Source organism: Leopardus geoffroyi, chromosome C1, assembly GCF_018350155.1.
Source record: "Leopardus geoffroyi isolate Oge1 chromosome C1, O.geoffroyi_Oge1_pat1.0, whole genome shotgun sequence".
Taxonomy (NCBI): Eukaryota; Metazoa; Chordata; class Mammalia; order Carnivora; family Felidae; genus Leopardus; species Leopardus geoffroyi.
Genome location: NC_059328.1, coordinates 161,241,370 through 161,266,417, shown reverse-complemented (window position 1 = coordinate 161,266,417; position 25,048 = coordinate 161,241,370). Strand labels below are relative to the sequence as shown.

General features: G+C 46.6%; 1 protein-coding gene across 2 annotated transcripts in view; it reads right to left on the bottom strand.

Annotated features, from left to right (window-relative positions):
• The window catches only part of ITGA6 (integrin subunit alpha 6), a 78,769-nt gene extending 54,672 nt beyond the window's left edge, over positions 1 to 24,097 (bottom strand). For both annotated transcript variants that reach the window (XM_045480208.1, XM_045480209.1), the window contains exon 1: positions 23,690 to 24,097. In XM_045480208.1, coding sequence (XP_045336164.1) covers positions 23,690 to 23,871 — 182 coding nt within the window. In that variant the 5' untranslated portion in view covers positions 23,872 to 24,097. The remainder of the gene's footprint in view (positions 1 to 23,689) is intronic.
• Positions 24,098 to 25,048: the final 951 nt, after the last annotated feature.

Genomic DNA, 25,048 nt, shown 5'->3' with positions numbered 1-25,048 from the left:
TCAAGAAGCCCAGCTTGATCTCATTTGATTCCCTAATTTTAGGGCAACAAGGATGAAGGTTCACAGAGGACCTGCCCAGGTGCCATGGTCAGTTATATACAGCCCTGCATTTAAGAACGGAATGGTGAAAACAATTAACCACAAGGAGAGAGGAACTAGAAGGTCAAGGGTAGCAGGCCAAGGAAACAGACTACCTCTTTCCGAGTCCAATTCTAAACCACATTTCTTTACCTCGTTTGAGAGGAAGCCCCAGAATGTCAAACTCCTGCAGAATCTTAGTGAGATTAAGCACCAGGGGGCTCCTCTTGTCAGAGCTTTAAACAATAATTCTAGGAGGGTACCATGCAGAGAGGGCCCCTCCTAACTGCTTTTCCCCCAGTTTAATGGGAAGTGTCTGTTACCTATATATTCTTCACTTTGGGAACTGTGTCCACTATGACCAGTCTTGTCTTGCCCTGCAAGAGCTCTGAACTGCGGGCTCACTTTCCTTATTTAGGAGGAGAGGGACAAGAGTGTGCCTGTGACTTCCCCTGTCTAGTTCACCTCTGACCCTCAAATCTTGTCCAAGCAGGAACTAGACGTGCCTGGATGAAGAAAGGGCTCACTTTCCCTCCAAACCCACGTCTGACGCATCCATCCATTCTCTTAGCTCTGCCTCCTCATCTCACTCTGACCCACTTCTCGGGGGCCCCTCTGCTATAGGAGCCACCCTCTGGTCACAGCTGGACAAGTGCAGTATCATTCCACCTGGTCTGTTTCTACTCTTACCCAACCCAGTGCATCCTCCACAGAGCAGCCACTGTTTTCTTCTTCTTCTTTTTTTTTTTTAACATTTACTTTTGAGAGAGACAGCACAAGTGGCAGAGGGGCAGAGAAAGAGGAGAGACAGAGGATCCGAAGCAGGCTCTGCGCTGACAGTAGCAAGCCCAATGCAGGGCTTGAACTCAGAAACCGTGATATCATGACCTGAGCCGAGGTCGGACGCTCAACCAACTGAACCACCCGGGTGCCCCAACCACTGTTCTTTCTACATCTTAAGGCACATCACATCAGTCCTCCACTTATCACCCTCCCATCGGTCCCCATGGCCACTCACATGAAATTCAAATGCCGCCGTGATCTGCAAGGTACTATGAGAACTGCCCTTCATCTGCCCCTTCTCACTCCCCACCCCTACACTGGCCTGACTTCTGTCCTTTAACACATCAACCTCGTTTCCATCTCAGGGTCTCTGCCGTTGCTTCCTTGGGCTCAGAACATTCTTGCCCTGGGTCTTTGCATCTCTCAGAGCTCAACTCCAGTCACCACCTCAGAGAGACCCTACCTTGATTATCTAGCTAGAGCTCTCCCTCAGTCCCTCCCTACATTCACCCTAATAACCTCCACAGTCCTTACCAGTGCTTGAAATTATATTCATTTTTTGTGTCAACTTCCCACCTTTTCTCCAGAATGCTACCAGTCCACAGGTGCAGGGGTTCTTCTCTTGCTCCCTGAATACAAAACCTGGAGCAGTACCTGGCACAGCCTTGGCCTTCAATACATGGGTTGGCTGTAACCCTATGTAGACACTGTTCATGCATCCCAATGCTTTTCTTAGCAAGGGAGGCAGCACACCTGAGTAGCGGGAACCCGCTTGCATGTGTGGGACACTGTAATTTATTAAAGTTATTCACATATGCTTTTATTCGAATGTTCCATATAGGTATCTGCATCCCAGAGGTGAAGAAACCGAGGCTGGGACACTGTCTGATTAATACCTTCCTCCATGCTGCCCGCTGCCTGCGACAGCTGAGAGCCGCCCCCTGCACCCAGCCAGCCCCTAGCCATTGGGCACAAGTTGCCCCTGCTGAGCACACAAAGGCCTCGGTGCCTTCCCTCATGACTTCCCTGCCATCCTGCCCCACTCCAACTACTTCCAGACTCCAGCTCCAGGCTGTACATAGAAATGTGCCTTCAAGATTCTGCACTCATGTGTCACCCTCCCCACAGTAAGCTTTCCTAGACAAGGATTTCTCCCAACCTCACTTTAATCAGGCTATAAACTCCTCAAGGGCAGGAATTTGGTCCCATTTTGTGTGTGTGTGACCTCAAGAGTGTTTGGCCAAGAAAAACCAAAATGCTATTTAACTGTACTAACTGGCTGATCCAGTTGGGCAAGTAGGAGTTAAAATTCACAGTGCAACAAATCTGCTCACCTCCTTGCTTCAGGTTTTCCCGTTTACACAGAAAGGTGATTAAAAGGCTGAGGCTCCCTTTTGAACTACAATCTCACTTTCAAAAGACTGGATTTCTAATAACCTTCCAAGAAATCACATAAATACACACCTGACCTGCAAATTAGGGCAAACAAGCTATTATTAAGAACACATTGGCAGCCATCATCTCTTATTATATACGAGGCACTCTGAGTTCATGAAAAAGCAGATACCATTATCACCACCCATTTTACAAACGTGGATGCAGGTTCAGAGAGGGCAAGTAACTTGTCCAGTGTCACACAGCTGGTAAGTGGTAAAACAGGAGTTGTGCCCCATACTCCCTAATCTTGCTCTAAACCACTACACCCTAGGTCTCCTTTCTGCTTGACTGGATAACATCACCAAAGCACTGTCATTTATTTACCTTTACAAAAAAGTACGTTATAAAAGGATGGCCAGTTATAACTAAGGTCTATAAAACAGCGCTTTGAGAGCCATGCCACAGAGGCCCAAAGAATACTTGTTGCCTTTCTGTGGGCCACAAAACCAATAATCTCATCCTGGCCATCCAAAACTCTTACAAGAGACTTTTTTCCTGGCTCCTTGGAGACACATGCCGGAACTAAATCCAGTTTCCAGCGACTATGAAGCTTCCATGATGTGTGAACCTGAAGGTTCTAGTTCCTACCTGACTGGGTACATTTTCCAACAGGTATGTCTCTGACCAAGAACAAGGAGCTCATGCAATAAAGAAACACACAAAGCACAAAGGGTTTTTATTATCCCCAGCATTCACCTCATCTTCCAGCTCAGAAACCTCGACCATCTACCGGGGGAATAAGAGGGAAGTCACAGCACCGATTTCAACTACTTAAATGGAATGCCAACGAGAGTGGTCCGATCAGCAAGAGGGAGACGGGGTGGGGAAGGATTGCTGGTTCCATCCCTGGCATCAATTTTTGGAGTGTCTTTGGTGCAACACTGGCTTCTGATCTCCCAGGAATAAGGATTTAAATAATCTGAAGGAAAAATATAATTAGCACCCAATAAGGTAAAATCATAAAAGACTCTATTTAAAATGTCCAAGAATTCCACATCAACAAAAATTGAGAAAGTATAGGTATCGATACATAACCAGCTCATTTAAAAAATAATATCATTGGGGCGCCTGGGTGGCGCAGTCGGTTAAGCGTCCGACTTCAGCCAGGTCTCGATCTCGCGGTCCGTGAGTTCGAGCCCCGTGTCAGGCTCTGGGCTGATGGCTCAGAGCCTGGAGCCTGTTTCCGATTCTGTGTCTCCCTCTCTCTCTGCCCCTCCCCCGTTCATGCTCTGTCTCTCTCTGTCCCAAAAATAAATAAACGTTGAAAAAAAAAAATTAAAAAAAAAAATAATATCATTAGCGAAAAGAGCTTTTCAGCAGATCAAGCAAATCATTACTGGTATGTCATCACTCAAAGAACTGTAATAAAAACGCTATTATCCGCTGCAGTAAGAAAAGGGAAAATGAAAGGTCTCCGAGCAAAACTATTCCTTTAGTTTTACAAAGCAGCTGCCTGACCTTGTCAAACGTGCCATTTGATCACTTCCTGTGCTTCTGAATTTTCAGATACCTGACTTCCCAGCTGCCAAATCGAGTCACATTTGTCCTTCTGGTGACTTGACCTTTCAAGGATCCAAGTCTGAGAAGCTGTACGAGCTGGGCAGTGAGCCCAGCCTCCCATCCCCAATCTTCACACACTGCTTGGCACACAGTAGGTACACAGTAAGCTCAGTTAAATGAATGAAGTTTATTTTAGAAGTAATTTATTACATGTAATAATTCTAGACTTGAGTATGTTGTTACCAAGCAGGTTTTTATATGCCCAATGTACCATGCATCAATCGTATCAGTGCTAACTCTTGGGGGGGGAAAAAAGTCATTCTTAAAAGCTGGTACCAAATAGTTACTTGCAAAGGAAAAAGTGACTTTCAATTTCCATCATTCTTCAGTAAAATATTAATAAAAACCAGGGAGACAAAAGGTATATTTAAAAAACACACACCTGGTTAGTCACCATATCCATTTTACTATTCCAATATCTCAGGAAATCCAAATGTTTCAATGTTTAGAAAAGGAAATTAATATCACATAGTTTATTTTCTAAATGAGCTAACTGAAACGACAGGCTTAGCTGGGCCAGAGGCTGCCGGCTGTGGCCCAGTACCGACCGGTTCTCCGCTCTTCCCACAGTGAAAGGATTACCGAGGCACCAGGCCACCCTGAAAAAAGGCAGCTCGTGCCAGCCTCCCTTTCCAGCTGGACGTGCCACAGAACTCGGTCCTGCTAAAGGGGATGCAAGACAAGGTATCACATTGCTGCTTCCAGGAATCTCCTTTAAGAGATGGCGCCCGTGTGCCTTTGGCTCTATTCTTTGTCCCCTCGTTTGTCCCCCTAGAACTCAGACGCCGCCCTCCTGGATTACGAGGTTGAGGCTATGCATGGTGCAGTAGCAGGGAGAAGGAGTTCCGGTTCCCAGACACCTCAAACCAGCTACCCTGATTTTTATACGCTATGGCAAAACAATCAACACCAAAAACAACACAAAAAAGCAATGCCAAAAGAGGTCTTTCAGGTATAAAAAAAAAAAAAAAAAAAAAAAAAAAGATTTAGAAATAAGGATACTGTGAACAAAAAAATACCATTTCAGAAGTGTATACAAGATTTATAGAAGGTACACTGCTAAACATTTATGCTGTTTACCACTCCTCGCCTGCATTTAAAGATATTTAGAAGTATTTAGTGACCAATTAGCACAGATGGTGGCAAAGTATTGGAGAAGCACCCAGAAGCCCCCTGTTGTATTAGGACACCTCCCCTTTAGTGGCTGGATTGTGGGGAAACATGGCGGGAGCATCCAGGCAGAGCGGCCAGCGCAGTTGTCAAGGGACACTCAGGGGGTTTGGGACATAACTATTTGCCAACTAGAAGCATTTCAATAGCCTAAACAACAAGTACTGCTTCACCGGCATACCCTGGCTGAGCAACAGTTCTGCTTGGACCTGCTGCGGTCAGAACAATAGGGCACATGCTTGTAGCAGTTACCGCCTAGGGACGGCTCACACCTTCTGACCTGTCCCGGAGCAGACTGCCAAGGCAAAAACCATAATCGGAAACACTGAGGGAGTTACCAGAAGACCTGATGGGTTCAAATCCTGGCTGTACCACCTGGCTGTACAGCTGGGTATCATCTGTGAAATGGTTCTAAATTTTCTCATAGAGTGTTGCAAGGATCAAACAAAATAACATCAAATAACCTTGTAAACTCTGATGCAGTGATGCTCTTATCAGTATTCAGTTAACACACATTCCAACATGCCACTCTGATTTGCAAATATTTTTTAACAAGTCTAAGTACAGGGGAGCACAAATGCTGAAGCCATTAGGAATCCAACAGTTTGAATGTAAGACTGTCAATTGTAGGGGCACTTGGGTGGCTCAGTTGGTTAGGCACCGGACCCTCACTCGGGTCATGATCTCACGGTTCACGGGTTTGAGAGCCCCATGGGAGTCTGTGCTGACAGCTGAGAGCCTGGAGGCTCCAGGCTCTTCTTCAGATTCTGGGTCTTCCTCTCTCTGTCCCTCCGTCACTCACTCTCTGTCACTGTCTCTTTCTCTCAAAATTAATAAACATTAAAAACAATTTTTTTAAAAGACTATTATAGTTGTTGAGAAGATTCCAGTAACCCCAATAGCAGGGTAGTAGTCTGTGACAGTATCAGATGGTAGGACATCATTCGTGATAGGCAGTCACGAAGAGCAGCCAGTCACTCCTCAAGAATCAACTATGTTCGGGGCTCCTGGGTGGCGCAGTCGGTTAAGCGTCCGACTATGTTCATTAAAACAATGCTGGGCAAACCACCATGCTGGGAATTGACCCTTGACTTAAGGTAAAGCAAAGCAGGGTATAAAGTTCTTCACTATAGCACTGCTTTTAACAGCAAAAAATTAGAAATTACTTGAACATCCAGACTGGTTAAATTAATCATGGCTCCCTCTTAAAACTGAATACTATGCAGACTTTAAAAATATCAAGGAGGGGTGCCTGGGTGGCTCAGTCAGTTGAGCGGCCGACTTTAGCTCAGGTCATGATCTTGTGGTCTATGAGTTCGAGCCCTGCGTCGGGCTCTGTGCTGATAGCTCAGAACCTGGAGCCTGCCTCGGATTCTGTGTCTCCCTCTCTCTCTGCCCCTCCCATGCTCATGCTCTGTCTCTCTCTGTCTCTCAATAATAAATAAACGTTAAAAAAATTTTTTTTTAAATACCAAGGAAGCTCTTTATTTACATCACACAAGCTCTAAAACATGTCAAGAGAAAAAAGCAAGGTGCAAAAGAATATATACAGCATGTTACCATATGTGTAAAAAAAAAATGCATGTATTTGCTTATAAATGTATAAGTGCCTGTGCAAGGATTCACAACAAGCTGGTTAAACAACGGTTGACTCTGAGAAGTACAGAGTAACTGGAGACCAGGGGTGGGAGGGTGATTTTCACTTCACATCTTTTTGTAGCTTTTGTATGTGTACCTGTGACTATATTACCTATTCAAAAATAAACTTAAATGTGCTTTTAAAAGTAACGTCAGCCGATGAACACTGGGTCACTGAAAATCCTGCAGAGTAAAGGACAGAGATGGTCACGGAGGTTAAAATCCGTGCCTGGAAGTCATGAAGAAAGCAAAGCTCAGAACTGCAGAAGACAAGCTCACACATGCTATCTTTATGTAGGCAGCTGCAGGCAGGCAAAAGTCAAAAGCTGATTTTTACAGCCCATGCCAGAGGCATGAGGACACAGCAGTAAAGAAGCATATAACCCGTACTGTGCTGGCCATCTGGGCATTACAATCAAGTCCACATGGAGGGCAGAAGTTGAAAGATACTGAGGAGAGGAAATCCAAACAACTGAGAAGGTGGACAAGCTTCCCGCCATGGTCAAGTGAGCTAGAGAGTAAAATGCATGGACACCAGAGAGGAAGCTGCACACTCATCATAAAAGTCCACACTGCTAATAGCATTCAGGGGAACATGTCAGCTACAGAGGAACATCGACACAATTCTCACTCCTCATATCCTCCTTTAGAAGGGAATGAATCTACCGAGTTCAGAGGCATCCCAATACACAGAGCTATTTATAAATAGCTGCTGGGTTTAAATGCCTTAGTCTCCCATGCTATGGACACTACCCAACCCTCTCCGCAGTAACCACCTGCTAAAGGGAGGAGCAGGAATGAGTCATGGCCTGAGTCAGGCACCTCACCTTTCATCTAATCTACAGCATGAATGAGAGGAGTGTAGGCGACCAGGACTCCTGGTCCAGGAACATACCAGAGGGTGTGGGGATCCATACAGGGAACACATAACTGCTTCTGGATTTGTGGTCAAAGGCAAATCCAGGCCCAGCTCCTCATCAAGAAACGCTTAGCTCAGACTCAAGATGGCAGCTCTTTTTGATGAGAAAAGATTTTCAGAGAGGCTTGGTAGGACTTGAACAGATCTGCTTAAGCTTCTCTTATAAAAACATAAGCATGGACTACACAGACCCCTGCTTGGGGGTGGAGGTGGAGGACCGGGTTCAAGTGTACAAAGACTTCTGGATGGAGGAGGGACACAGGGGCAGCTCCACCAGTGGCTGGCTACATGACCTACAACAAATTCTAGGCCTCCATTCCTTGATCCATAAAACAAGGGAGATGGTCTACCTTTCTAGATCATTTATTGGGTTCCTTGCCAACTTCTGTAGGTGATAAATAATTCCAGTGATAAAGAAATCCACAAAAGCATTATTGGGTGATATTACTAGAATATGCCCACTCTTTGTGTGCAGATGAAAACATCTATGGCTTGTGCATAGGCCTAGATTTCTTTTAAAGCACTTTTCTGTTTTATTTTGAGGAATGACGTGTGCCAGGCTCCACATTAAAGCCCCAGGAAGGCACAGGTAAATCAGACGCAATTCTGAGGGCCCACGAGTCAGAACCATCAGTGAGTTTCTATTCTGACAGCTCCCAAATAGCTTACTAGAAATTCCATGATACACACATCAGTAAGAATAAAAAGAGTTTATTAAGCTAAACAGAATAGAGAAATTAGTCACTAGAAAAATCAAAGAGATGAAGAACAGAGAAAGAAAATAAAGCTGCTCCCAGGTAACAGATGAACATGGCTCTAGGGGAAGCTGGGGGTGGGGAGGTAGGAACAAGGAAAGAATGTGCAAGACAAGCTAATGATGACCATACTGCTAGGGACAGCTGTTAGTCTAATCTGATGTTCCCTGAACACACACACACACACACACACACACACACACACACACTTCCTTTCAAACTTCAACCGGCAAATGTGCCACTGTCAGACCAAACCTCAACTCTGACCTGACCTCGGGGTGCCACTGAAATGGAGGTTTCATTCCAAAGCTGCTGAGTTAGGAAGAGCAGCAAGACGTAAGTGACAAACAAACGAATACGGCCAGGCTTGGTATTTGCTGCGATTTTCTCTTTCACTCAGTTAGAAACTGAAAACCAATTACTTTGGTTTTTCAAACCAAAGTACTTTGGTTTTTCAAAGGGCAGGTGTTGAGGAGCCTGGGCGTTCCACACGCGGAGCTGGGAGCACAGCTGTGGGTCCAACTGGAGCAGCCCTTCCGAAACTGGAAAACACACACTAAGCTACGCAAGGGGGTTTTTAACTTCTACCGTAAATTTGTTACACTTTTAATTCCTTTGCCACTAATCTACATTAGAATATTCTATCAGATGACAGGATGTAGCACAAGTCTCTATTTAGTTATTTTAAGTTTAGCGGGTCAATATTTTCTGGCCTCATAACATGGACAAGCTGATTTCTGGTGGCTCCAAAACAAGTTTAAGAAGTACCAGGCGCGTCTGGGTGGCTCAGTCGGTTGGGCAGCCAACTTCGGCTCATGTCACGATCTCATGGTTTGGGGGTTCAAGCCCCGCTTCGGGCTCTGTGCTGACAGCTCAGAGCCTGGAGCCTGCTTCGGATTCTGTGTCTCCTCCTCTCTCTCTGCCCCTCCCCTGCTCGCACTCTGTCTCTGTCTCTCAAAAATAAATAAACATTGAAAAAAAATTTTTTAAAAAGAAGTACCAAAGTATTCACAACCATGTGATTATATTTAACACTGCCGAAATGTACACCTAAAAATCGTTAAGATGGTAAACAAAAGAACAGTACCAAGATGAAAGAATCATTCTTTTTTTAAAAAAATTTTTTTAACGTTTATTTATTTATTTATTTTTAATTTTTTTTTTAATGTTTATTTTTGAGACAGAGAGAGAGCATGAACGGGGGAGGGTCAGAGAGAAGGAGACACAGAATCTGAAACAGACTACAGGCTCCAGGCTCTGAGCTGTCAGCACAGAGCCCGATGCGGGGCTTGAACTCACGGACCGCGAGATCATGACCTGAGCCCAAGTCGGCCGCCTAACCGACTGAGCCACCCAGGCGCCCCAAAGAATCATTCTTAAAAAATGGTCATCCCACTTCCTGTTCTCTAGAAGTCTTTAATATATTTGGGAAATTAAATCAACTCCAAGAGCTCAACCAGTACCACAGGGTACCCATTTCCATGAAATCTGAGCCAAAAATGGACAAGCTATCAGCCTTGCTCTTAAGAAGCTCTCAAACCAGTAGGGATGATATCCATCAGGCAGACATTTATATAGAGAGTGCCTTCCACACAGCAGGGGATCTGGCCAGACCAAGTAGGCAAACAGGTGTTGTCTTATGTGCAGACAACCATTCACCAGCGGAGGCTAACTCATGCTGACCTGGAGAATTCTAAGACTCGGCTGAAAGAAGTGCCATGCTCACTTGGAGTGTCCACAATTAGCAGGGTAAAAGGGCAACAGTGGCTGTATACTTGCTATCCTTATTCCAGAGAGACACTTAAAAACCTAGGACACTGCTCTATTAAGGGCAAGATTATGTGGCCCATGATTAATTCCAAGAACAGCCTGCTTCACCAAAAGGTAGAAGTGTAGGGCATAGCATTAGAGGGACTAGGCATCAGGCAGCTGTGTGCCAAGGCCCTCACTGCCATTATCTAGCTGTCACTATTCTAGGTCTCAGCTGTCCCTCTATACACAGGAGGCTGGTGGGTGCTTCTCAACCACTTCCAAGAAAGCAGTGAATGACCAGGGAGAAGGTGAACATGTACGGGGGCATAGCCCAAAATGCCTAAAAGCTTAAACTGTCTTTAAAGCCTCATGTTTTAGGTTAAAAACTTACATATATTTCATTCTGCACTAGAAAGAGATAACCTTTTTTTTTTTTTTAATAACTCACCACCATGCTGCCTCAGGGAGATGTTCTGTAATTAATTTGTGGCACACCCCAGGGCAATAGAGGATAAGGTCCTGATGAGTCATCCTCTTGCATAAATTCAGAGACAGTCTATTGCCTTTTAGATTCAGATTTACCTCAAGCTACCTAGTTAGCCTATACCACTTGTCTTGTGAGAAGAGGCTGAAAATTGGCAGTATTTTAGACCCCAAAGGGTTATTTAGTCTAGTTTTCTACCTTCTTGACAATTCAACGAGGCCCTAAGTCACTCTGGATACACACCGTGGTACACTAGATACGTTAACCAGGATTACAAAGACAATCAACCAGGCCCCAGGAGCAGGAAGCAAGGCGACAGCACTCCTGCTGTGTTCCTGGCTCACTGCCACCCTGCACAGCACATCCCTGCCTGCTGATGCCCTGATGCCTACGGCGGGAGGATGATGGACACATGGGCACTACGCCATCCTAGACCGTTCCAGATCCTGGAGCTGCATATACTCCCATATGGGTGATGTTCACTCAACACCTAATACGAGCCTTGTAAGAATTGAACAAAATAAAAAGCTGCAGTTTTCTGCAGCTCAAATATAGCACGAGGAACTAGAGATGGCTAAAGGATTTTGATGTGTTGCCATTTTCTCTTCCTTCTTCCAAGTCCCATGTTTCCCTTTCTTCTCCTCAAGGCGAGACTATAGTTCCTGTCTGCCTACGGACAGCCCCCAACTCCGGTGACAGCCCTGCCCGTGGGGCAACTTCACCTTTGACCTAAGCCCCCAGAGGAGCATCTGCTGCCTGCCAGACTGTCGAGACAAGATCGCTACAGCAGCCTTTACTGCTAAGGGGCCCACAACAGTAAAAGATGATGTTGACTGGATGTGCCAGGCACTATGCCAAGAGCTTTATCCTCACTGCATTCCCTCTTCACAACCCTATGGGGTAGGTACCATTAGTACCTCCCCCTTCCTGAGGAGGACAAGCAACCCGCCCAAGGTCAAATCCACAGAATGTGAAGAAGCGGGGATTCCAATCCCACATTCCTCTATCTCTAGAATGGAGTTCTTACCCCTGCAAGGCAAACTTCTACACAGGTATTGAGTAACATTGGGCTAATGAGCTACTGTTATTGATGAGAAATGAGAAGCAACCAGAAAAAAACCTCTCGCAGCCTCCCACCAGGACAAGAACCCACCTGCCTGCATCTGTACGCCCTTACTCTGTGGTGTGATGAGCCACCTGTGCTGTGGTCCCAGCTAGCACACTGACAACCCTCCTGTCTCCTACGCTCACTTTGCCTTTTCTACTCAATCATCCTCATCAATGGCCCAGCTCACTATCAATTGCTCCCACCATAAAAATAATAAAATTCCCTCTTGACCCCATTTTCTCCTCCAGTTCTTGCTCTGTTCCCCTCTTCAACAAAATTTTGACTTCCTACTTTTTGTCTCCAACTCCTCTTCTATTCTCACTTAGCCACTCCAGCCAGGCATGGCTCCCAGACCTCCACAAGTGCTCTGATCAGATTGCGGATGGCCTCCACATTGCTATCCCAGTAATCAGCTCGCAGTGTCATTGACACAACTGATGGATCATCCCCTCTCCAACATGCCTTCATCACGTGACTTCCAGGAGAGCACATCTACTCCTGCTTACTAGCCATGCCCCCCTTCTCCCTAACCCCAGCACAGGAGTACCCTAGAGCTCTGCCCTTAGACTCTACTCCCACTCCCTTGACCTCATTCATCATTCAGTCCACCAGGAGGCCCAGGACTGTACTGTTTGTATCTCCCACCCAAACCTCCCCAACTGAACGTCACACTTCTTCAACAGCCAACTCAACACCTCCACTGGGGTGTCTCAACCTCTCAAACCTAACGTGTCTAAAATCAAACTCCCACTCTTCCCCCAAAATCCATTCCTCTTATGCTCTGTCCTAAACCATCCTAGGACAACTTTATCCTTCCAGGTGCTCAGCCCAAAAACCCTGAAGATACTGTTTTCTTCTCTCTCTTGCTTCGTCCTATTGACTCCATTTTGAAAATAGATCCAGAATCCAATCATTTGCAACCACGTTGGTCCAAACTACCATCATCTCTTATCTATTATTATAGGAGCCTCTTAATTAGTATCATCACATCTATCCTTGCCCTCATAGAGTCTATGCTCAATCCAGCAGCTAGAGAAAACTATTTAAAATCTAAGTCAGGGGGCGCCTGGGTGGCTCAGTCGGTTGAGCGTCCGACTTCAGCTCAGGTCACGATCTCGTGGTCCGTGAGTTTGAGCCCCGCGTCGGGCTCTGGGCTGATGGCTCAGAGCCTGGAGCCTGCTTCTGATTCTGTGTCTCCCTCTCTCTCTGCCCCTCCCCCGTTCATGCTCTGTCTCTCTCTCTGTCTCAAAAATAAATAAATGTTAAAAAAAATAAAAATAAAAAAAATAAAATCTAAGTCAGAACATGTCATATTCTTCTCAGAACCCTCCAATGGCTTCCCACCTCAGTCAAGAGTAAAGCCAAAGTCTTTCAATGATCTATGAGGTTCTGCACAATTTGCCTTCAAGGAAAATACAGGCTTCCTTGCTGTTCTTAATTTACTAGGCATGCTTCTGCCCCAGTATCTTTGCACTTGGTGTTCTTGCTGCCCAAAACACTCTTTCCCCCCAATACTGTCATGGCTTGCAGTTTTGCCTTCTCAGTGAAGTCCTCCCCGGCTGACCTACTGCCAAACAACCCCCCAGTTCCTTTCTCCACTTTCTTTTCCTCTGTATTGCTTACTACCTTCTAACATAATACCTCTATTTGTCTGTCTCCCCCAACAGAACTAAGCAGGGATTTTATCTATTTAATTTGCTGCCATAGCTCCTGCACTAGAACAGTGCCTAATACATAGTAAACGCTCACTGAGTATCTGTTGAACTTACAACTTCTATAGCAAAACCCCAAAAAAGTTGATTATGGTTTCTCCTAGACGTCCAGAGCACGTTCCCCTCTAAGTTTTTACTTGCCCGTCCTGGTAAAGTAAGAAAAATAAATCCCTTTAAGTTGAAACATAAACTATACATTTATACATAAATGTGCACACATAGAAATAAATGAGCTTACAAAAGATCAATTTCTTACCCTACAACAGTGAAAAACCTTCTCAGACGGCTTCTGGATCATGGTGCTGCCGAACTTGGGGGATTCTCATCTTGCAGCCCTCACCTCCTGGGATCATCCTGAGTGAAGAGGTGTCTCCACGTCTCCACCCTCAGTTAATAATCTCTGTAGCAGCCCTGGGCCCTTTGTAAATATAAGGCTTAGAAAATACATTTCTTTATGAACTGGCTGATAGGATATGGTATCTGAATTGGCTTTACCATGTCCTAAGCATTAAAACTCTTTTCCAGCTGGCCCCCAAAGCCCTCCCTTGGGCTTTGGACCATCTAAATCAGTACCTGCCTTCTCCAGGTCCTCTATCCTTGAGCCTCTAAAAGGCCCAACAGTGTCCGGGCCTACCTCTTGCATTTGTGGGTTCATGTGAGACCTCTTCATTACCCAGCTCTTTAAGTCACCTCTCAACTTTTTCTGAATATTGTCCTAAGTGTTGGCACCTAGGCCAGGTCCCACTAGCAGCCAGAAGGCCTCAAGGGCAAGTGCCATTTTCCTAGAATTAGGTCTTTACGTATCCACCTGATCACATCTGAGTCTCTTTAAGCTTCTCCTTGTTTGAAAACTCTTAGGTTTATTTGTGTCACAGCAAAGCTGGATTCCTTAAGCCCCAGTCAATTGGTTTTCAACACTTCTCTTCACCCGACATATTTTTTTTTTTAATTTTTTTTTTAACGTTTATTTATTTTTGAGACAGAGAGAGAGCATGAACAGGGGAGGGTCAGAGAGAGGGAGACACAGAATCTGAAACAGGCTCCAGGCTCTGAGCTGTCAGCACAGAGCCCGACGCGGGGCTCAAACTCACAGACCGCGAGATCATGACCTGAGCCGAAGTCGGCCGCTTAACCGACTGAGCCACCCAGGCGCCCCTCACCCCACATATTTTAAACACCTTTTCCTACTGATCTCCAATCTCACCAGAGCCTTGCAGAATTCTGAACATGTCCATTTCACTTCAAAATACCCTCATTCTCGGGGCGCCTGAGTGGCTCAGTCGGTTAAGCGTCCGACTGCGGCTCAGATCACGATCTCACAGCTCGTGAGTTCGAGCCCCGCGTCGGGCTCTGTGCTGACAGCTCGGAGCCTGGAGCCTGCTTCGGATTCTGTGTCTCCCTCTCTCTCTGCCCCTAACCCACTCGCATTCTGTCTCTGTCTCTCTTGAAAATAAACAAACACTAAAAAGAAAAAAAAAAGTTAAAAAAAAACAAAAAACAAAACAACCCTTGTTCTCATGAGAGGGTCCTACACTGCCAGTTGGAGGGGGCTCAGATCATCATCTGACAGATGGATCAGTGGGAAAGGGACCCAGGAAGGGCTGCTTACTCTCCTCAGCAAGTAGAAAGAAAAACAGGACTTCAAAATCCCACTGCTATCAAACAAGTGGTCCATTCACACCAGGAATAACCATCCCACAGCCCTGGCTGTGACTCACCTTGATGAGGATCCTCTTGCTAACTTTAGATCATGCTGCTTTATCAATGGCAGTATATCCTAAAGAGAAGGGCTCTAATTCTGCAAAGACAAGAGGCTATTTGGCTCAAGAGACTTCTAGTTCAGTGACATCCTACCCTTATGGGCCTGAAATGTTTACCATCATTTGCACACTTCCCCCCACACCCATGCTTAAAATAACCTCAGTACAAATCGATGTCCTTTACAAAATGAAGAAACTACAGTGACATTGATATCACCAAACAAAGCAAACAGAGACCTTGGGTAAACAGGCATTACTCTGTGCTCCGTTTATTCTTCATATCATTAACCAGCGTGCCCCTTTCACATTATTCCAAAGTTTATTTTTATTTCTATGCTTCCAGGCTTAGAAAGCATATTTTGCTAAAAGGTTTTCCTATACTATATCTGAAGTGGTTCTTCAAAAAAAAGTAATCTTTGGATTGTACGACACGCAAAATATATGTTCCTGGTTTGCAAATAAACATGCGAGCGGACATCTGTGGCTTCATGGTACTTGCTTTTGCCTTCCACGCTTGCTTCAGTAACGCTCGCCCCACTCCCCCTAATTCAGAACAGCCTTCTGTGCAATTTCATTGGTTTTAGAGTCTTAAAACGTTTTCTGAAGTCTTTCTCCCAATTTGGGATTAGGCAAAGTGACAACAGTAACTGACCCTAGCATCCAGCATGTGTGTGGGAGAGAGAGAGAGAAAGACACAGACACACAGCGAGAGAGCAAATTGGGGTCTGACCGGGCTACCCTGTGGCCTGTGAAAGAAGTCATTCTACACGCACACCAACTATGGAGTAAACTGACTTGGGATTGTCTTGCCTTCTTTACCTGTAACCAGAAAAGCCAGACAGCAGCAGATTAGATGGTGATCATTCCACCCTGTTATTAGGCTAATAGGCACGGATACTTATGAAGAACCAATCTACCTGTCCTAGTTCAGGGCTAATTAACAATTAGTCTCTTAATTTAGTTCCAAGGGATCACTCATTTCCAATTCCAAGTGCCAGCTTAAGAAACAGAAATCTGCTAGAACATTACTTCCACACTTTGTCCGTGCACCTTCAACGTTAAGCAGCTTCACTGTGAACAATCAGACCCAACTGTGAACAATCAGACCCAGCTTTGCACAAACAGATCCAGCTTTCCTACCATACATTAATGCCAAAGGACCAGGAAAATAAATCATCATCAACCCTGCCCTGGGGGAAGTGCAAATTACCCAGTCTCCCAAGGATAAGGATGAGGGGGTACTTCCAAAGTCAGAGGTCTGAGAAGATCTGGAAACCGAACAGTTGGTGTTCCTTATTAACTGCATCCTGCAACGTCACAATCCACGCTCCAAGGGTATCCTGTGCACAAAGTCACTGCCTGCCCAGCACCTCACTGTCCCTGCACCAGTCTGCCTCCTGATCTCCTCCACATAGTGAAACCACACCGGTATTCATCTACTGCTTGGCAGCTACCAAAAGGCTACGAGGCACAGTTCCTCGGAGATGTACTTTCCAAACATGATAACTACAGAATGGAATTAAAGGGAGGATGTACACTTAACCATGATCAAACTCAAACCCAAAAGGAGAAACCACATGCTGCACAGGCCAAGAAGGATGCAAGATGTAGATTGAGAACCAACCTGCCCAACAATGTGCCGTGGTCACTTCACCTCCTTACAGCCTTGGTTTCCACATTTATTTAACAAACACCAAGTGCTTATTCTGGGCCAGAACTAGTCTAAGGTACAATTATCCTCCTTTACAATTGTGTAAGGAGAGCATAGACAGATTAGATATTGTGATTTAAAGTAAGAAATACATATGTTTGGGGGTGCCTGGGTGGCTGAGTTGGTTGAGCATCTGACTTCAGCTCAAGTCATGATCTTGCAGTTCGTGAGTTCGAGCCCTGCATGGGGCTTGCTGCTGTCAGCATGGAGCTGGCTTTAGATCCTCTGTCCTCCTCTCTCTCTGCCCCTCCCCTGCCTGGGCACTCACGCTCTCTCTCAAAAATAAACATTTAAAAAAGCAATACATATATTTGGTCTTTGTCCATGGTTCCTTTTGGACCACACTTTAAGGATGGGGGCTGACTGCCATGAGAACCAACTGCTTGATTAGAGGGTTGGAACTTCCTAGTCCTACCCTCCTGACCTCCAGTTAAGGAAAGGGGCTGGAGGCTGAGGTCAATCACCAATAGCCAATGACTTAATCATTCATGCCTATGTAATGAAGCCTCCTTAAAAACGCAAAAGGATGGAGTTTGGAGAACCTCTGCTTAGTGAACATGTAAAAATTTAAGGGAGGGTGGCACACCTGGAGAGGGCATGGAAGCTCGGTGCCCTTTCCTCATCCCTGTCCTATGCACCCCTTCCATCTGGCTGTTCTTGAGCTGTACTTTTTTTATAATACACCAGTAATCTAGCAAGTAAAATGTTTCTGAGTTCTGTGAGCCATTCCAGCAAATTAATTGAACACAAGGAGAGAGGTCATAGCAACCTCCAATCTACAGCTCATCCATCACAAGCACAAGTGACAACCTGGACTTGGGACTGGCATCTGAAGTGGGAGAAGGCAGTCTTATAGGACTGAGTCCTTAATCTGTGGGATTTGATGCTATCTCCAGGTAGATGGTGTCACAACTGGATACTGTAGGATTACCCAACTGGTGGTGTGTGGGAAAAAAGCCCATACGTTGGACCCGGGTGCAGAATTATAGCTGTCCTGCACAATGTCATAGCTAGTAAATGGCAGAGCAGAATTTCATCCCAGCTGACTCTAGGCTCCAGCTGGGAACTAGACTATAGCTCTAGGATCTGTTCTTACCCACTACATTATGCTATCTTCTGTGTAAAAAAAGGAAAGCTCATCTGGCTCAAACCTAGAAAACTTTAAGAGCAGATTCTTGGATCACATCCACATACAGTAGACCTGGGATGAGCCTAGAAGTATATGTTTATGTAAGTTACCCTGATGGCCAACAGGTTTAAGAATCCCTAACATTCTGGGGCACCTGGGTAGCTCAGTTAAGTGACCGACTCTTGATTTCGGCTCAGGTCATGATCGCATGATCTTGAGATTGAGCCCTTCATCAGGCTCCATGCTGAGCGTAGAGCCTGCTTAGGATTGATTCTCTTTCCCGCATGCATGCGTGGACGCTCTCTCTCTGCCCTTCCCCTGCTTGTGCACACACACACGCACACTCTTTCTCCCAAATAAACTTAAAAAAAAATCCCTAAGGTTCCTTGCAAATATAAAGTTATTTGATTTTCAAGTTGTACACAAACACAGAAGGGTAAGAAAGAACAGGGGCTGGCCTTGCCCCTGGTGTCCATTACTGCAGCTGAGTCTTGACCACCCTCCCAAGAAGCCGTCCAAATTCTGTTTCTGACACTAGGTCCCAACCAAATCACAACTGGGATCTAGACTATAGCTCCCACTGGAGGAAGTTAACAGCTTCCCCGCCACGGCCCCTAGAGTTACACATATCCAAGATTCCCTTACTAGCCATGAATAACTAAAGCTTTAGCCATCAATTCACTAGTACCCTCACATGCTTACTCCCATTTGACCCATGCATATCCTTGCCAAGTGCTTTCAGGATCTTGTTCTACAGCCATCATCTCTATCTAGTCTCATTATAACAACCAACAAATCCTAAGAACCCACTGCAGTGTGGGTCAGCCACCTTTAAGGCAAAAATCAAATGTAATTTAAAATCACTCCTGAAAATCCCTTAGCTGGGACAGGAATCCTTGAAAATTCAAAAACCGAGAATGAAGGTCTTGGGTGCCTATTATGCCTATTATGCTTCCCTTTCCTTGGGGGTAGCAGAGTCCAAGGGCTACTTTGAGCAGGGAATGGCAAGGGGTTAAATAAAGGGATTTCTTTCTCTCTCTACTCTGAGCTGAAAGAGTGGATTTCACAAGTTACATTGACAATATGATAGGACTACATGGTATTTTCAAGGCATATGCTAGGTGCTATCAGGCAAAGAAATGAACATAAAACCCCTGCCCTCACATTACCTATAATCCAGCTGGGGAGACTGGTTCATCCTTTGAAAATGGTAGATAACAGTTAAACACAAAACCATCAGAACTGTCAGACACATGATACTAAGTGCTACAGATATTCAAAGAAGAAATTGCTATAGTGTAGGTTGGGCTCAAAAGGCTTTCATGGAGAAATTTAAACTGGCTCCTGAGATATGATTATGTTCTTTCTTACGATGGGCTGCCTGAGAACCAATCAGTGTTCCACATAAAACTGACCTGGTCAGCTAAACATACAATAGTATTTTCTATTACGTCTCCACTATCCCTCTTGAAAGTGCCAAATAATTCACAGGCCAATTCTGTCCACAGTAGTATGTGGAGCCCAGGTCCCGGGGTAACCATGTGCGATAGCTCGAGTTCGATTTGGTCACCAAAGCTTAAACTAAATCTTAATGTTATTGCTATGCTAAAACAGAGTACAATACAACTAAGAACACACAGTGACTGCTTCTTTACAAATGTGGAGAGTCTTACAAGAGCATTTAACCTGACTCTTAACAAATTATTCATACCATGGGTACTCTGATCTGTTTTTCAAACCCTAAGTCATTACCTGGTTGGTCTCACACCAATCTGTGTTAAAATTAAACTGGTCTATTTCTCTTTCTTGCGGAGTCCTAAGATCTCTAAATCTCCCTGCCCATTTTGGAGCTTTCTCTAATCTCAGGACTCAAGGTGACCGAGCACAGTCCCTGGATGCTGGCCCTGGGCCACATGGCACTGTGAATGCACTCAAGAAAGCAAGCGTTAAGGCACACATCTTGGATGCAACTCTGAGCCCTGGCTGGCTCCAGTCATCCCTCACTGGGCTTTTTTCAGAAAGGGAGGGAATAAGAGGCAAAGAAAGAAGAACCCGGAAGCTGATCCAAGGCCAGCTGGATAAGGGTCAATTAGAAGAGAGTCCAGGCACAGATACTTAAACAGATAGCCCCGATTCACATGGGAAGCAGTTTAATAAATCAACATAACACAGTGCGTTTCCAAAACTCAGATGCCGGCCAATTCCTCCAGGTCTGAAGGACATTTCTGACTTTTCCTTTAGGAGATGGCAGGAGCACAAGTCAGAAACACCAAGTTCAAATCCAGATTCTATTCAGATTCTGAACCAGTTGTGAGACTTTAGACATTTCCTAACTTTCAGCTTCAGTTTCTTCATCTATAAAGGGAGTCAGTCGGACTAGATGACCTCTAGTTAATGATTTTTAAAGCAGGAGCATCACTAGTCTGAGAAAAATCAAAAGCAAACATCACAGAGTCAGAAGGGACAAGGGGCCTGGAGAGCCTCTGGAAGATGATGAGGATCAAAAAGTTCCCCAAAAGAAGATAATGGACGAGGAAAAACCCAGAACTGCTCTACAAGAATTGCACTTACAGATTTCTTCCTTCTAGTTTCTGCTTTATAGTCAAACATAGATCCGTCTCTTCCAAGAAGAGCTAAGGGTGATGATTCATAGAACGGACATACCCACAGGTGTCATCCTGCACCGTCTACCTGGCAGGGGTGGTAACTCAACCTTAAATATCTAAGAGAAACGAAAGATCCCAAGCAGTGCAGACCCTGACCTCGGTAACTCAGACGACTATCTCATCATCGTTTGGAGTCTCAAACTTCCTTAATGCACAGCCTAAAACCGTGACTGAAGTTTTATAGTCTCTAGGTCAGTTTTATAGTCCCCAAAGTCCTGGGAACACCCAACACGTCCCAAGGCTCTCAGATACGTTATTCTGTTATAAAATCTTAACTTGAGTTCAAATTGGTGTTATTTAAATAACACTGTAGAAAATTTAAGTCACAAAAATCTATGACAGTTTCGATAACAGTGCATTCATCTGATATTCCCACACATCTTTTTTTTTTTTCTTTTTTTTTTTTTTTTTAATTTTTTTTTTTTTCAACGTTTATTTATTTTTGGGACAGGGAGAGACAGAGCATGAATGGGGGAGGGGCAGAGAGAGAGGGAGACACAGAATCGGAAACAGGCTCCAGGCTCTGAGCCATCAGCCCAGAGCCTGACGCGGGGCTCGAACTCACGGACCGCGAGATCGTGACCTGGCTGAAGTCAGACGCTTAACCGACTGCGCCACCCAGGCGCCCCTCACACATCTTTACTTCTGCCTCAATGAAGTCCCTTGGTCAGCAAATCCACTTTTTGTTATCAGTCTAATTATGATCAATTAAAGTTAAACTGCTTTGAACACAGGTTTCATAAATGTAACTTAAGAGTTTACAATATCCATTACGCCACCTACAATAATAAACTTTGGCTTTGCTCTTTGGCAGTCACAATCAGAATGGTTAACACCAGTCCAATAGCTGGCACATAGTAGGAACTGAATTAGTGCTTCTAAATTTATCAGCACTAACAGCCACTTAGTCAGCAAGTACCCATGCCAGGCAGGAATTGAGCACTGGGTGCTATCTCTTAATCCTTACAATAACCTTATTAAGCAGTAATAGCTCCATTTTACAGGTAAAGAAACTAAGGTTCAAAATAAATTAACAGCTGCTACATGGCCCAGAAGGAATATGAGCTCAGGCCTCTCTCACTGGTTCCCTGAAATACTCCTACTGAGCTTTTCTATAGAGTCCAGAGTTTAGGACACTGGACCAGAAGTTGTGGGGTCTCAATCTCACTGGCTGTTATTTACACCCACAACTGTTACAGTCAAAGGTGACAACTGATGTGATTATGGCCTGTGTGTGGTTTTCCCGGGAGGACCAAAGCTGCTCCTGAAGCTGGAATACTTTACCAAAAGAAGGGGAGAGGACTCTAACAGCAGTAACAAGTTTTAGCAGGCATGCTGCGTAGTGACAGAGATTCCTGGCTAAAGTCACATTTTGCAAGTCTCCATCCCAGATATTTCCTTGCCCCAATACTTCCCCTTCACAATGTTTGCTTGAACAAGTATTCCAAGGAAGCCATCACCTTCAGTAGGCGTCAGGTCAAGAGAATACCAAGCAGAATGTATTCCCTCCGCTGGCCCACAATCATTGCTGCACTAACCAGTTCAAACTCTCCATATGGGTGGAAGCACATTTACACACTAAGTATTCAGAAACACTAAACGTCATCCATTAACTGAGGTAACAGAAACCACCTTTCATTTCAGATTTACAGCTTGACAATTATTTCTACTAAACGAAGGCAGAGTATAAGTAGCTGGCCAGCCCTCAGACCACCAGCCCTGGGCCTCCCCACCCCCTACTAGTTTCTTTGCTTCACTAGCAGGTGTTATCAGAAAATCCTGACTTTAAGATTCACCAATTCTGAAGTTCTTAACTCAGAAATCAAAAGGTTTCCTCCAGCTCTAGAATCCCATTCGTCTCTCATAAACACAGTCTTCTCTTTACTGGGGCTGCACTTTGCTTTCTCCGGTCTGTTGGTCCTGGAAGGGCCTCAGTTCCACTAAAAGCCTTGAGGGAGGAGGGACCTTCTGTGAGTTTATTTTTCGGTAGTACAGATCAAGAATGAAGGCCCACAGCGATTAGGGCGGACTAAGCTCCCAAACCCTCTCCAGCCTGAATAGTTTGATCATGTGGGAACCAACACCGTCTAAGAAAGAAAAGGAGAAGCTAAGCAGTGCCAGTCTCCACTTTCTCCCGGGAGGAACACCGCTATGCAATGGTGGGGGAGGGGGGTCATTTCCAAACCTTGTTTGCAAAGCCCCAGCCCAGATCGGACATTTTGCTTTAACCCTTCAGCTTGGGCCTGCCCAGTGCAGGGGCCCAAAGTGTCTTGAGGTATCCCCCGCCGGGCGCTTTGGGGCCTGGGCGGGGGACCGGGAACACCACTCATAGGGGCTTGTTTTCTCAGCTGATCTTAGTCATGAGAACAGGTGCTTAGTCAATTTCATCTTTTTTTTTTTTTTTGGAAAAAAAAGTTGGGGTGTAAGAGTAGCTCCCAGAGGAGCGCCCGCCGTTCAGAGAAAGCCACGCAAGACAGGATAAAAAGTGGCTTTCCAACTTCTGCCGGGCTCGCGAATCTTCAAGGAAACCAGGTAGTGTGTGCGGTTGGGAAAGGCCTGGATCTTTCAGAACAACGCTCCCAGCAAGCCCACAGCAGCGATGCAGCGACCCCACACCCCGGGTCACCCTCGCCCCAAACATACACGTGAAGCTCAGCAAAGCGTGCCACCTGCCGGGTTCCCAGCAAACATGCCCGGAGGGAAGGACCTCCGGAAAGCACTTTTGTTTAAAAAGAAAAAAAAAAAAAAAAAAGTAAACTCTCCCGGGGCCGAGGACAGCCCCGCCTGGCACCGGGGCCGGGGTCCGCGGGGCTCGGCCCTCGGGTCCTCCGGCTTCCAAGGCCAAATGGGGGGAGGCGCCGCGACGGGCGGGGCGGCGAGCAGCGGGCCGCGCTCCCCCGGGGGCCGGCAGAATCCCGGGCGGGGCAGACGCACGGGTAGGGCTGGCTGGCGGGAACGCGGCGCGCCCTCGCCCCTGCTCGCGCGCAGGCCGGCGCCCTGGCGGGGGTGGGAAGTCGGGGAACTTACAGCCGCCTGTCCTCGGGCTTCTGCTGCCAGTGCATGGCCAGCGAGAAGCCAAAGAGGCTCCCGGGGTCCCCAGTTTTCCGGATCACATTGTCCTCGCGGGTGTCCAAGTTGAAGGCGGCGCCGAGCCGGGGCAGGAGACCCGCGGACAGGTAGAGCAGCCACAGCTGCCCGGCGGCCGCCATGGGCGGGCGCAAGTGGAGAGGAGCAGGAGCCGCGGCGGCCGTCCTGCGCTCGGGGCCGGGTTCGAGGCTGCCGCGCTGCTGTTGCTGCTGCTGCTGCTGCCGCCGCCGCCGCCGCGGCCACCTTAGTCTCCTCCGGCCACCGCGCCCGGCCCCACCCCCGGGACGAGCTGCGCACTCCGCCTGGCCGCTCCCCCTCGCGGGCAGCTCCCGGTGGCTGAATGAGCCCGTTGTTCTCTGGAGACTCGCAGGCGTTTTATCAAGTGACGAGGACGCCGGCCCCGCCCCTCCCCACCCCTCTGGCCCCTCCTTGCGCGCCCGCCACCCGGCCCGCAGCCGGCACCTTCCCGGCCGGCCCGGCTGCGCTGCGTCCCCGCGCTGCCCCTCCCCGGCCGGCCCCTGGCCGCTCCGGCAGCCGCCTACCTGGCCCGGAAGCCGGAGTGGGAGACTGGAGTTGGGGGGTGGGCCTTGAGCTCTCGGCCCAGCAGCCCCGTCTGGGGGGTCCTTCGGGAAAGAAGCACTGGGAATTGTGGTTGCAATTCGGCGCCGAGCCAGAAAGGCGTTTACTATCTGTTAGCAAGGAGACGTGCTGGTGTTGCGCCGGCACTGATCGCCTTAAGCAGCGGATTCTCGCCGACCCAAGCCCACGTGCAAATGCGCACTTCATTCAGTTCACAAGTGTTTATGGAGCGCTTAACGCGTGCCAGATACTCGGGGAAGGGAGCTGCATGGATTGTTTTCAGCCCTCAAAGAACTAACCGTCAAAAATGATCATAGCCCAAACTTTGATGGTGCTATACAATTTACAGCTCACAGCTATTATCTCATTTAACCCTCCGAACACTCCTATGAGATGGGTATTTCTTTTGCAGATGAGAAAAACTCAAGCTCAGCCTGGACCCAGAGCACCCAGGGAGGGATCTGACCAGGTGAAAAGGAGAGCTTTTGGGAGAAGTCACACTGGTATCAGCAATTTGAAACTTGGTTTGTAGGTGCTCTGAAGCTGAGAAGAAGCCCCTCAACAGTAAAGGATGGGTGTTTAAGGTGGTACAGACAAGGGCTCGGGAGCCCTTCTCTCCTGCCCCCCAAATTGCCGGGACTAGGTCCCCACCCAGAGTCAGCTCTGAGCTCTGTGTGGGTGGCCTAAAGGCTCCTGCCTCCAGAGCATGGGTGGGGCCTC